Source organism: Pseudophryne corroboree, chromosome 12, assembly GCF_028390025.1.
Source record: "Pseudophryne corroboree isolate aPseCor3 chromosome 12, aPseCor3.hap2, whole genome shotgun sequence".
Classification (NCBI taxonomy): domain Eukaryota; kingdom Metazoa; phylum Chordata; class Amphibia; order Anura; family Myobatrachidae; genus Pseudophryne; species Pseudophryne corroboree.
Window position 1 is genome coordinate 172,101,906 of NC_086455.1, and position 13,257 is coordinate 172,115,162.

Genomic DNA, 13,257 nt, shown 5'->3' on the forward strand with positions numbered 1-13,257 from the left:
TATTCCGTCCATGGAACGTTCTTGGCTGTAGCTCTGAGCATCAGACGCGTGTAGTGAGTATTGTGTAATAAGTTGCACGCTCAGGCCCTAGATGTGCGCCGCTGTGTCATTCATGGAAGAACGACTTGTAGTGGGATGATTACAGTGAGCGCTGATAACATCTCACCATAGTAAATGTTGTTGCCATCTCTGTGAAGCGCAGAATGTGCGGGAAGCTGCCCATCCTCCATGTGTCACACTGATAAGGTGGCCTGACGTTCCCCTGTAACCATGTGCCTCCGATATGCAGCGTCGTCACATACCGAGCTTACACGCTCATCTAGAGAAGACACTTTCCTGATGTCCCCAACCTAACAGAAAATAAAAACCATATAGTTCAGCGAAATGACATTCCAGAGTGAGGTGTGAGGTCTGCAGTGGCTCGTCCTAAATAGCAGACCCTGTGGGTCTGCCATGCACCTCCTGTACAAGTATGGGAGTCATGGTCAACCGTGTCTAGGTCGACACAGGAAATAGGTCGACACGAAAAAAGGTTGACATCAGTTTTTTTATGTTTGTTTTTTTGGGGTAGTTTTCTGCGTAAAGTGACCGGGAACCCCAATTAGTGCACTGTGTCCCCTCGCATGGCTCGCCATGTTTCGGGCAAGGTGCCTCGCTACGCTCTGCACAGGTTACTGTTCCCAATTGTAGTCCATGTGGATAGTAAAGTATGAAAAAGTTCAAAAAAAAAAAAATTTGAAAAACATGTCAATCTTTTTCCATGTTGACCTAATGGCTGTGTTGACCTACTCAGTCGACCAATAGGTGTCGACCCAAAGTCTGGATACCAACTGTAGTAAGGGGCCTAATTGTCACTACATATTTGCCGCATATTCCTTACACACGTTCGGGGGATACCCACAATAGTAAGTGCCCCCCTGTCTTAGTACATTGGGGGCAGCTGCAGAGCGGGGGGCTCACATTTACCAGACTCGGACATCTTCCAATAAAAGAAAGTTGTTATATTGTTTTATTCATCCTAACAAAGTCAGCAAATAAATAGACAATACACAGAGGTAAGTAGAGTGCATCAGTAAGTGTCCAGGCACACTGTGTATATGACTGTACATTAGTGCAAAGTGCTTGTCAGTACGTCCCAGCCCTGCTACATAATACTGCAAATATCATTACCTGAGACTGTCCTAACTATGCCTCATACTCCTCGTAGCCTGGGCAGAGGCACCTCATACTCCTCGTAGCCTGGGCAGAGGCACCTCATACTCCTCGTAGCCTGGGCAGAGGCACCTCATACTCCTCGTAGCCTGGGCAGAGGCACCTCATACTCCTCGTAGCCTGGGCAGAGGAACCTCATACTCCTCGTAGCCTGGGCAGAAGCACCTCATCTCCAGGTATAGCACCGATTACATAATACCGCTGTATATCAGCCACGCCCCGGCGTTAGCTTATCACTTCTGCAATACGTATACTAGGGACGGGTGTAACCCACCCGAGTTCTACTGAGCGCTACTTATAGTTCTCACTGTAACACTGATAGGACACAAATGTCTGCCGCCTATACTACAATGTATGCGTCCGATCGGCTTTATCTTTCCATTACACATGATCACACAGGTAACCTCAACGCATGGATCATATAGAGGTGTAGTGGGTGGTGGAGACATGGATCATATAGAGATGTAGTGGGTGGTGGAGACATGGATCATATAGAGGTGTATGGTGAGTGGTGGAGACATGGATCATATAGAGATGTAGTGGGTGGTGGAGACATGGATCATATAGAGGTGTATGGTGAGTGGTGGAGACATGGATCATATAGAGATGTAGTGGGTGGTGGAGACATGGATCATATAGAGATGTGGTGGAGACATGGATCATATAGAGGTGTAGTGGGTGGTGGAGACATGGATCATATAGAGATGTAGTGGGTGGTGGAGACATGGATCATATAGAGGTGTATGGTGAGTGGTGGAGACATGGATCATATAGAGATGTAGTGGGTGGTGGAGACATGGGGGGTCATTCCGAGTTGTTCGCTCGCTAGCGGATTTTAGCAGATTTGCTCATGCTAAGCCGCCGCCTACTGGGAGTGAATCTTAGCATCTTAAAATTGCGAACGATGTATTTGCAATATTGCGATTACACACCTCGTAGCAGTTTCTGAGTAGCTTCAGACTTACTCGGCATCTGCGATCAGTTCAGTGCTTGTCGTTCCTGGTTTGACGTCACAAACACACCCAGCGTTCGCCCAGACACTCCCCCGTTTCTCCGGCCACTCCTGCGTTTTTTCCGGAAACGGTAGCGTTTTTCCCCACACGCCCATAAAACGGCCTGTTTCCGCCCAGTAACACCCATTTCCTGTCAATCACATTACGATCGCCAGAACGATGAAAAAGCCGTGAGTAAAAATCCTAACTGCATAGCAAATTTACTTGGCGCAGTCGCAGTGCGGACATTGCGCATGCGCATTAAGCGGAAAATCGCTGCGATGCGAAGATTTTTACAGAGCGAACAACTCGGAATGACCCCCATGGATCATATAGCGATGTAGTGGATGGTGGAGACGGGTCATATAGAGGTGTAGTGGGTGGTGGAGACATGGATCATATAGAGATGTAGTGGGTGGTGGAGACATGGATCATATAGAGATGTAGTGGGTGGTGGAGACATGGATCATATAGAGATGTAGTGGGTGGTGGAGACATGGATCATATAGAGATGTGGTGGAGACATGGATCATATAGAGATGTAGTGGGTGGTGGAGACATGGATCATATAGAGATGTAGTGGGTGGTGGAGACATGGATCATATAGAGATGTAGTGAGTGGTGGAGACATGGATCATATAGCGATGTAGTGGGTGGTGGAGACGGGTCATATAGAGGTGTAGTGAGTGGTGGAGATATGGATCATATAGAAGTGTATGGTGGGTGGTAGAGACATGGATCATATAGAGATGTGGTGGAGACATGGATCATATAGAGATGTATGGTGGGTGGTGGAGACATGGATCATATAGAAGTGTATGGTGGGTGGTGGAGACATGGATCATATCGAGATGTATGGTGGGTGGTGGACACATAGATCATATAGAGATGTATGGTGGGTGGTGGACACATGGATCATATAGCTGGTGGGTGGTAGAGACATGGATCATATAGAGATGTAGTGGGTGGTGGAGACATGGATCGTATAGAGATGTATGGTGGGTAGTGCACACATGGATCATATAGCTGGTGGGTGGTAGAGACACGGATCATACAGAGATGTAGTGGATGGTGGAGACACGGATCATATAGAGATGTAGTGGGTGGTGGAGACACGGATCATATAGAGGTGTAGTGGGTGGTGGAGACACGGATCATATAGAGGTGTAGTGGGTGGTGGAGACACAGATCATATAGATGTATAGTGGAGACATGGATCATATAGAGGTGTAGTGGGTGGTGGAGTCACGGATCATATAGAGGTGTAGTGGGTGGTGGAGACACGGATCATATAGAGGTGTAGTGGGTGGTGGAGACATGGATCATATAGAGGTGTAGTGGGTGGTGGAGACACGGATCATATAGATGTATAGTGGGTGGTGGAGACACGGATCATATAGAGGTGTAGTGGGTGGTGGAGACACGGATCATATAGATGTATAGTGGGTGGTGGAGACACGGATCATATAGATGTATAGTGGGTGGTGGAGACACGGATCATATAGAGGTGTAGTGGGTGGTGGAGACACGGATCATATAGAGGTGTAGTGGATGGTGGAGACATGGATCATATAGATGTATAGTGGGTGGTGGAGACACGGATCATATAGAGGTGTAGTGGGTGGTGGAGACATGGATCATATAGAGATGTAGTGGATGGTGGAGACATGGATCATATAGAGGTGTAGTGGATGGTTTAGACACGGATCATATAGATGTATAGTGGGTGGTGGAGACACGGATCATATAGAGGTGTAGTGGATGGTGGAGACATGGATCATATAGAGGTGTAGTGGATGGTGGAGACATGGATCATATAGAGGTGTAGTGGATGGTGTAGACACGGATCATATAGAGGTGTAGTGGGTGGTGGAGACATGGATCATATAGAGGTGTAGTGGATGGTGGTGACATGGATCATATAGAGGTGTAGTGGATGGTGGAGACACGGATCATATAGAGGTGTAGTGGATGGTGGAGACACGGATCATATAGAGGTGTAGTGGATGGTGGAGACACGGATCATATAGAGGTGTAGTGGATGGTGGAGACACGGATCATATAGAGGTGTAGTGGGTGGTGGAGACACGGATCATATAGAGGTGTAGTGGGTGGTGGAGACACAGATCATATAGATGTATAGTGGAGACATGGATCATATAGAGGTGTAGTGGGTGGTGGAGACACGGATCATATAGAGGTGTAGTGGGTGGTGGAGACACGGATCATATAGAGGTGTAGTGGGTGGTGGAGACATGGATCATATAGAGGTGTAGTGGGTGGTGGAGACACGGATCATATAGATGTATAGTGGGTGGTGGAGACACGGATCATATAGAGGTGTAGTGGGTGGTGGAGACACGGATCATATAGATGTATAGTGGGTGGTGGAGACACGGATCATATAGATGTATAGTGGGTGGTGGAGACACGGATCATATAGATGTATAGTGGGTGGTGGAGACACGGATCATATAGAGGTGTAGTGGGTGGTGGAGACATGGATCATATAGAGGTGTAGTGGGTGGTGGAGACATGGATCATATAGAGATGTAGTGGATGGTGGAGACATGGATCATATAGAGGTGTAGTGGATGGTTTAGACACGGATCATATAGAGGTGTAGTGGGTGGTGGAGACATGGATCATATAGAGGTGTAGTGGATGGTGGTGACATGGATCATATAGAGGTGTAGTGGATGGTTTAGACACGGATCATATAGAGGTGTAGTGGATGGTGGAGACATGGATCATATAGAGGTGTAGTGGATGGTGTAGACACGGATCATATAGAGGTGTAGTGGATGGTGTAGACACGGATCATATAGAGGTGTAGTGGATGGTGGAGACACGGATCATATAGAGGTGTAGTGGATGGTGGAGACACGGATCATATAGAGGTGTAGTGGATGGTGGAGACACGGATCATATAGAGGTGTAGTGGATGGTGGAGACACGGATCATATAGAGGTGTAGTGGATGGTGGAGACACGGATCATATAGAGGTGTAGTGGATGGTGGAGACACGGATCATATAGAGGTGTAGTGGATGGTTTAGACACGGATCATATAGAGGTGTAGTGGATGGTGGAGACACGGATCATATAGAGGTGTAGTGGATGGTGGAGACACGGATCATATAGAGGTGTAGTGGATGGTGGAGACACGGATCATATAGAGGTGTAGTGGATGGTTTAGACACGGATCATATAGAGGTGTAGTGGATGGTGGAGACACGGATCATATAGAGGTGTAGTGGATGGTGGAGACACGGATCATATAGAGGTGTAGTGGATGGTGGAGACACGGATCATATAGAGGTGTAGTGGATGGTGGAGACACGGATCATATAGAGGTGTAGTGGATGGTGGAGACACGGATCATATAGAGGTGTAGTGGATGGTGGAGACACGGATCATATAGAGGTGTAGTGGATGGTGGAGACACGGATCATATAGAGGTGTAGTGGATGGTGGAGACACGGATCATATAGAGGTGTAGTGGATGGTGGAGACATGGATGATCACTTAAGTCCCATCTACTTATTATATTTCTGGTTTCATCTAATTCTCTAAACCAGAAGTTCCCAGCCTCAACGCTCAGGGTTTCAGAGTAGGCCATGTTTTGAGGATGTCTGTCTGTGGAAGCAGGTGGGATAATTACTGACCCAGCAACATAGAGTAAATCACCTGTGCATGAGTACAGAAAACCATAAGACATGGCCTGCTGGGTGTACCTGAGCTGTAAATGCTGGCTGTAGGAAATTCTGGCCAATGGTGCCACCATATATACAGTAGTCACCTCTCTGCTCCTCCAGGTCACGCGTGGACTGATTTTAGCGCATGTTCCTGCAGCACATAACACATGCCATGACGCTATAAATAACAATATATGATGAACAGACCTTTACACGTATACATTCCACAAGTGTTCTCTGTACTGTGCATGACTGTCACTCAGCGGTATTTCTTGTGCATCAAAGTACAATGGATCCCTAAAGCAGCGCTCACGTGATGCTTGCTACACGCTGGGAACACGTGTCATGGCCTGCACGTCACCACGCCAAACGCTGCAGGCTAATACATGTGCTAAGAACGGTTTATTATATTACCAGTTATTGTACGGACACGAGGTGCGTGGAACTGGTGACCTGTAGGTTGCGTTTGATGCCAGGTGTCCGCATTACGCCTTACAGACGCACATACATGTAACTGATATGATGAAGATCACGTTAGCGAAGCGTGATGGTGCAATAATACACTCGGAGTGTTTCCATTTATTCCACAACAGGGACAAATGTTACCTGCAGCGATGACCTGTAGATCGCCAACTGTTGTGGAACTAGAAGTCTGACCCTGCTCCGCCATAGGCACAGGGATAGAAAATATAAAGAAACCTGTACATTGCAAATTGCTGAAGTCTGGGGAAAGTCAGCATGTGCCAGGAGCCTGGTGCCCCTCCCCGGTGACTCCTGCCATCGCCGGCACTGTCCCTGGTGCCCCTCCCCGGTGACTCCTGCCATCGCCGGCACTGTCCCTGGTGCCCCTCCCCGGTGACTCCTGCCATCGCCGGCACTGTATGTATTATGTATATTCTCAGTATATGTAGATGGCACATATAATGGCGCAGTGCTGGGGGGGGCGTCTTCTACCTCCGCACAAGCTGCTGCTGTAAGGCTGGGGGTCTCAGGCACTGTGGTAGATGGATCTCCTCCAGCACCTCAGGGAACCGGTCAGCGGGCAGGGCCCTCAGCAGGCTCTGCATGGCCAGGGTGCCCAGGCTGGGGGGAGAGGTGCCAGTCAGCCATCTGAACAGCTCCTGCCCCAGCAGCTCCTGCCAGGCTATGCTCTCCTGCTGCAGCTGATGCCGGGTGGAGGGGGGCAGCCCCCTAGGCATGTAGAGGAGCAGGGAGTCCATGCACAGCCGCAGGGGGCGCGGGTCCTGCGGGGCTCCGGTCCGGATGAGCTGCAGCAGGCAGTCCAGTGGAGTGTTGCCGCTGCAGTCCGTGGCATAGGGGCAGGATCCGTGCCCCAACAACAGGGTTAGGCACTCGGCTCGCTGCAGCTCACAGGCCAGGTGCACCGGCGTCTTTCCGCCCTCCAGCCGCTGGCAGCCCCGCCGGTTGATGCAGGCGGCCCGGCTGGCGGCTGGGAGGGCTTGCAGGGTGTGCAGGATCTCCCGCAGGATCTGCAGCCGATCATAGCGCACAGCCAGTGGCAGATGCGGGGCGGCAGCCTGGCAACAGCTGAAGCTCGGGCTGGGCACGGCCAGGGCGTCCTGTGGGAAGTGGTGGAGCAGGTAGCGGGCGTAGGGCTGATGGTCATGGACCAGGGCGTAGAGCAGAGCCTCGGAGGGCGAGTAGCAGCTGACCCGGCCGCCATCCTCCCAGTGCAGAACCTCCATCAGCCGCATGTCCTCCAGCAGCCACACCGGCAGCAGGTCCCGCACCGCCTGGTAGAAGGCAAACGACGTCTGCTTGCATTGTCTCTGGGACTGGTAGTGCGCCGTACCGGGCATCAGCGGCTGACAGCGGCGGCACTCACATGGCCCGGAACCCAGCGGCTCTGCTCCTGAAACAGCAAAGCACACTGCAGTCACACATCCATATATGGGAAGCCTATACATACTGCTACAGTATCGGGAGGCGGGGTCTATACCTACTGCAGCATATAGGGGGAGGTGGGGTCTATACCTACTGCTACATATAGGGGGAGGTGGGGTCTATACCTACTGCTGCATATAGGGGGAGGTGGGGTCTATACCTACTGCTGCATATAGGGGGAGGTGGGGTCTATACCTACTGTTACAGTAGGGGGAGGTGGGGTCTATTCCTACTGCTGCATATAGGGGGAGGTGGGGTCTATACCTACTGCTGCATATAGGGGGAGGTGGGGTCTATACCTACTGCTACATATAGGGGGAGGTGGGGTCTATACCTACTGCTGCATATAGGGGGAGGTGGGGTCTATACCTACTGCTGCATATAGGGGGAGGTGGGGTCTATCCCTACTGCTACAGTAGGGGGAGGTGGGGTCTATACCTACTGCTGCATATAGGGGGAGGCGGGGTCTATACCTACTGCTACAGTAGGGGGAGGTGGGGTCTATACCTACTGCAGCATATAGGGGGAGGTGGGGGCTATACCTACTGCAGCATATAGGGGGAGGTGGGGGCTATACCTACTGCAGCATATAGGGGGAGGTGGGGTTTATACCTACTGCAGCATATAGGGGGAGGTGGGGTTTATACCTACTGCAGCATATAGGAGGAGGTGGGGTCTATACCTACTGCAGCATATAGGGGGAGGTGGGGTCTGTACTTACTGCTGCATATATGGGGAGGTGGGGTCTATACCTACTGCTGCATATAGGGGAGGTGGGGTCTGTACCTACTGCTGCATATAGGGGGAGGTGGGATCTATACCTACTGCTGCATATAGGGGGAGGTGGGGTCTGTACTTACTGCTGCATATAGGGGGAGGTGGGGTCTGTACCTACTGTAGCATATAGGGGGAGGTGGGGTCTGTACCTACTGCTGCATATATGGGGAGGTGGGGTCTATACCTATTGCTGCATATAGGGGGAGGTGGGGTCTATACCTGCTGCTGCATATAGGGGGGGTCTATACCTACTGCATATAGGGGGAGGCGGGATCTATACCTACTGCTGCATATAGGGGGAGGTGGGATCTATACCTACTGCTGCATATAGGGAGAGGTGGGGTCTATACCTACTGTTGCATATAGGGGGAGGTGGGGTTTATACCTACTGTTGCATATAGGGGGAGGTGGGGTTTATACCTACTGCTGCATATAGGGGGAGGTGGGATCTATACCTTCTGCTGCATATAGGGGGAGGTGGGGTCTATACCTACTACTGCATATAGGGGGAGGTGGGGTCTATACCTACTGCTGCATATAGGGTGAGGTGGGGTCTATACCTACTGCTGCATATAGGGGAGGTGGGATCTATACCTACTGCTAAATATAGGGGGAGGTGGTGTCTATACCTACTGCTGCATATAGGGGGAGATGGGGTCTATACTTACTGCTGCATATAGGAGGAGGTGGGGTCTATACCTACTGCTGCATATAGGGGGAAGTGGGGTCTATACCTACGGCTGCATATAGGGGGAGGTGGGGTAATTCTATACCTACTGCATATATGAGATCAGGGGTCTATACATACTGCTGTATATAGGAGTAGGGGGGTCTATACATACTGCTGCTTATAGGAGTGGGGGGTCTATACATAGACTGTGCACATACCGCATATAGGGGCAGGGGGGACTGTGCATGTAACGCATATAGGGGCAGGGGGGACTGTGCACATACCGTATATAGGGGCAGGGGGGACGGCGCACGTACTGCATATGGGGGCAGGGGGGACTGTGCATGTACTGCATATAGGGGCAGGGGGGACTGTGCATGTACTGCATATAGGGGCAGGGGGGACTGTGCATGTACTGCATATAGGGGCAGGGGGGACTGTGCATGTACTGCATATGGGGGCTGCATATGGGGGCAGGGGGGACTGTGCATGTACTGGATATAGGGGCAGGGGGGACTGTGCATGTACTGCATATAGGGGCAGGGGGGGACTGTGCATGTACTGCATATAGGGGCAGGGGGGACTGTGCATGTACTGCATATAGGGGCAGGGGGGACTGTGCATGTACTGCATATAGGGGCAGGGGGGACTGTGCATGTACTGCATATGGGGGCAGGGGGGGCTGTGCATGTACTGCATATAGGGGCAGGGGGGACTGTGCATGTACTGCATATAGGGGCAGGGGGGACTGTGCATGTACTGCATATAGGGGCAAGGGGGACTGTGCATGTACTGCATATAGGGGCAGGGGGGACTGTGCATGTACTGCATATAGGGGCAGGGGGGACTGTGCATGTACCGCATATAGGGGCAGGGGGGACTGTGCATGTACCGCATATAGGGGCAGGGGGGACTGTGCATGTACCGCATATGGGGGCAGGGGGGACTGTGCATGTACCGCATATAGGGGCAGGGGGGGCTGTGCATGTACCGCATATGGGGGCAGGGGGGACTGTGCATGTACCGCATATAGGGGCAGGGGGGGCATGTACCGCATATGGGGGCAGGGGGGACTGTGCATGTACTGCATATAGGGGCAGGGGGGACTGTGCATGTACTGCATATAGGGGCAGGGGGGACTGTGCATGTACTGCATATAGGGGCAGGGGGGACTGTGCATGTACTGCATATAGGGGCAGGGGGGACTGTGCATGTACTGCATATAGGGGCAGGGGGGACTGTGCATGTACTGCATATAGGGGCAGGGGGGACTGTGCATGTACTGCATATAGGGGCAGGGGGGACTGTGCATGTACTGCATATAGGGGCAGGGGGGACTGTGCATGTACCGCATATAGGGGCAGGGGGGACTGTGCATGTACCGCATATAGGGGCAGGGGGGACTGTGCATGTACCGCATATAGGGGCAGGGGGGACTGTGCATGTACCGCATATAGGGGCAGGGGGGACTGTGCATGTACCGCATATAGGGGCAGGGGGGACTGTGCATGTACTGCATATAGGGGCAGGGGGGACTGTGCATGTACTGCATATAGGGGCAGGGGGGACTGTGCATGTACTGCATATGGGGGTCTGTACTAACCCTTGGACGGAGATAAAGTGGAGAGAGATAAAGCACCAGCCAATCAGCCCCTAACTGTCATGCCACAGACTGAGTTTGAAAAATGACAGTTAGGAGCTGATTGGTTGTTACTTTATCTCTCTCCAGTTTATCTCCATCCGAGGCTTAGTACATAGACATGTATACGGGACTCACCCTGCGCTGCGGCTCCAGATCACTGTCCTGCGGCTGTCTCCAACCGGCTGTCTCTCCGGGCTGCAACGGTCTCTCTCTCTCGGGGCTGCCCCGGTCTCTGTCTCCGGCTGTCACTCCGGGCTGCCCCGGTCCCTGTCTCCGGCTGTCACTCTGGGCTGCCCCGGTCTCTGCCTCCGGCTGTCACTCCGGGCTGCCCCGGTCTCTCTCTCTCTCGGGGCTGCCCCGGTCTCTGTCTCCGGCTGTCACTCTGGGCTGCCCCGGTCTCTGTCTCCGGCTGTCACTGCTGCCCCGGTCCCTCTCTCCGGCTGTCTCCCCTCTCTCCCCTCTCTTCCGCCGCCGCCCCGCCTCTCGCTCCGGGGGACACTTGCTCGGAGCTCCTGGCACATTTATCCCGGAGTCCTGAAGGTCGTCAGCACCGCGGAACTGTCCGCCCAGCGCTGATTGGCTGCCGCCCGCCGCCTCCGCAGCCATTGGCCGAGGCCCGCCCCCTGTATCCTGACGTAACCAGTGGGCGGAGCTCCAGATGACAGTGACCGCGAGCAGCTAGTGGCCCGCTGCTGCCGCTCTAGGACTACAGGTCGCAGCATGCCCTCCTGCTATCGCCGCTGTACCTGGGTTACCAGCATGCTGGGACTTGTAGTTCCATGGCTAGTCCCGGGATAGCTGCTGCTCCCTGTGTCCCTGCAGATGTCTGGCATCCCCCGGGTGGGGTGTGGTATAGAAGATCGACAGTAACTAGGTCGACAGGTCAAAAGGTTGACATGAGTTTTTTATGTTTTTTTGGTGTCGTTTTTTCCGTACAGTGTCGGTAACCCCAATTAGTGCACCGCGTCCCCTCGCATGGCTTACTTTGCTCGCCATGTACAGGATACTATTCCCAATCGCAGTCCGCGTGGATCGTAAAGTATGAAAAAGTAAAAAAAATGTGAAAATCTTATGTCGACCTTTTGACCTGGAACATGTTGACCTGGAGACCATGTCGACCTAGAAACCCTGTCGACCTAGAGACCGGATTCCCCCGGATGTATGTTGGAGGGACCGCAGCAGATATCCCCCATTCCCCCCATTGCGTTCTATGTGATGCTGCCGGATACACCCACCCGTGCACAGCGTCTATCTGCAGGCTGCGGCAGCTGGTTGTAGTCTATGGGCTGCGGACTGGGGCTGTGGTTCCGGCAGGGATCCTCAGTAACGCTCCGCCGGCAATGGCCGCTGTGCACGGTGGTCAGCATGTCCGCGTATCCGCAGCACCCCCGGCACATCGCAGGGACGGCTCCTTCCTGATACATTCACCCGATGTGATTGCATTCTGCAACCGACCCTGTGCGCTAATATCACCCCCAGGTCACATTACCAGTGCCACCAATCATTACTGGGCCCCTGAGACTGCTACATACTGTACCTGCATACACATACCTCCCAACTGTCCCCATTTATGCCGGACAGTCCCTATTTCTGGGACTGTCCCACTGGTGGGCCGGGGTGGAGCGTGGGGTGAGCAGTTGGGAAGCTCCTGTCACTCGCTCTGCTGTAGATAGCATGCGCACAGCGTCTATTCCCCGAGACAGAGGGACTGGGGACAAGCCAGCAGCTCACAGAGCGCTAGCCACGCCCCCACAGTGACTGAAGACGGGGGCATGGCTTGTATTGCGGCATTACTGCGAAGCCACGCCCCTTTTCTCTGAAGCCATGTCCTTCTTTTCCAGCGGGCAAAGCTACACCACGCAGGAGTACTTCTTGGTGGTTCATGATAGATGGGAGACATGCATACACACATACCAGTGACGTGCGGTGCGGTGGGGTGAGGCAGAGCCTTTCCTGTCATACTAACATATACGCCAGAGGTTTAACTATATAAAGTATATGAAAAATACAAATCATATGTTATAAATATCTTCCTTGTATTATTGTAATAATTTTTATAGTCAAAACTCTGGAGTAAAAAGTCTATGGCAGGTGAGGCAGTGCACCCCCCCCCCCCCCCCCCCCCCCCCCTGCCATGTCCACACATCTCTGATAACAACTCACCTAATTTCTAGCAGTATATACTGCTACACCTGTGTATAATGCCCACGTGTATATACCGCTGCACCTGTGTATAGCGCCCACATGTATATACCGCTACACCTGTGTATAATGCCCACATGTATATACCGCTGCACCTGTGTATAATGCCCACATGTATATACCGCTGCACCTGTGTATAATGCCCCCATGTATATACCGC

The 13,257-nt window shown here is 52.3% G+C and overlaps 1 protein-coding gene across 2 annotated transcripts; it reads right to left on the reverse strand.

Moving 5' to 3' along the window:
- Positions 1 to 986: 986 nt before the first annotated feature.
- On the reverse strand, positions 987 to 11,463 carry ANKRD9 (ankyrin repeat domain 9). 2 transcript variants are annotated; one of them, XM_063948566.1, is made up of 2 exons: positions 11,031 to 11,463; positions 987 to 7,768 (listed from the first exon to the last, which is right to left on the reverse strand). In XM_063948566.1, the coding sequence occupies exon 2, from the start codon at positions 7,719 to 7,721 to the stop codon at positions 6,852 to 6,854; it is 870 nt and encodes a 289-aa protein (XP_063804636.1). In that variant the 5' UTR covers positions 7,722 to 7,768; positions 11,031 to 11,463; the 3' UTR covers positions 987 to 6,851. The 2 variants fall into 2 exon arrangements, with proteins under 2 accessions (XP_063804636.1, XP_063804635.1); XM_063948565.1 differs by having other exon boundaries at positions 987 to 7,774; positions 11,031 to 11,459.
- Between the last annotated feature and the right edge of the window lie 1,794 nt (positions 11,464 to 13,257).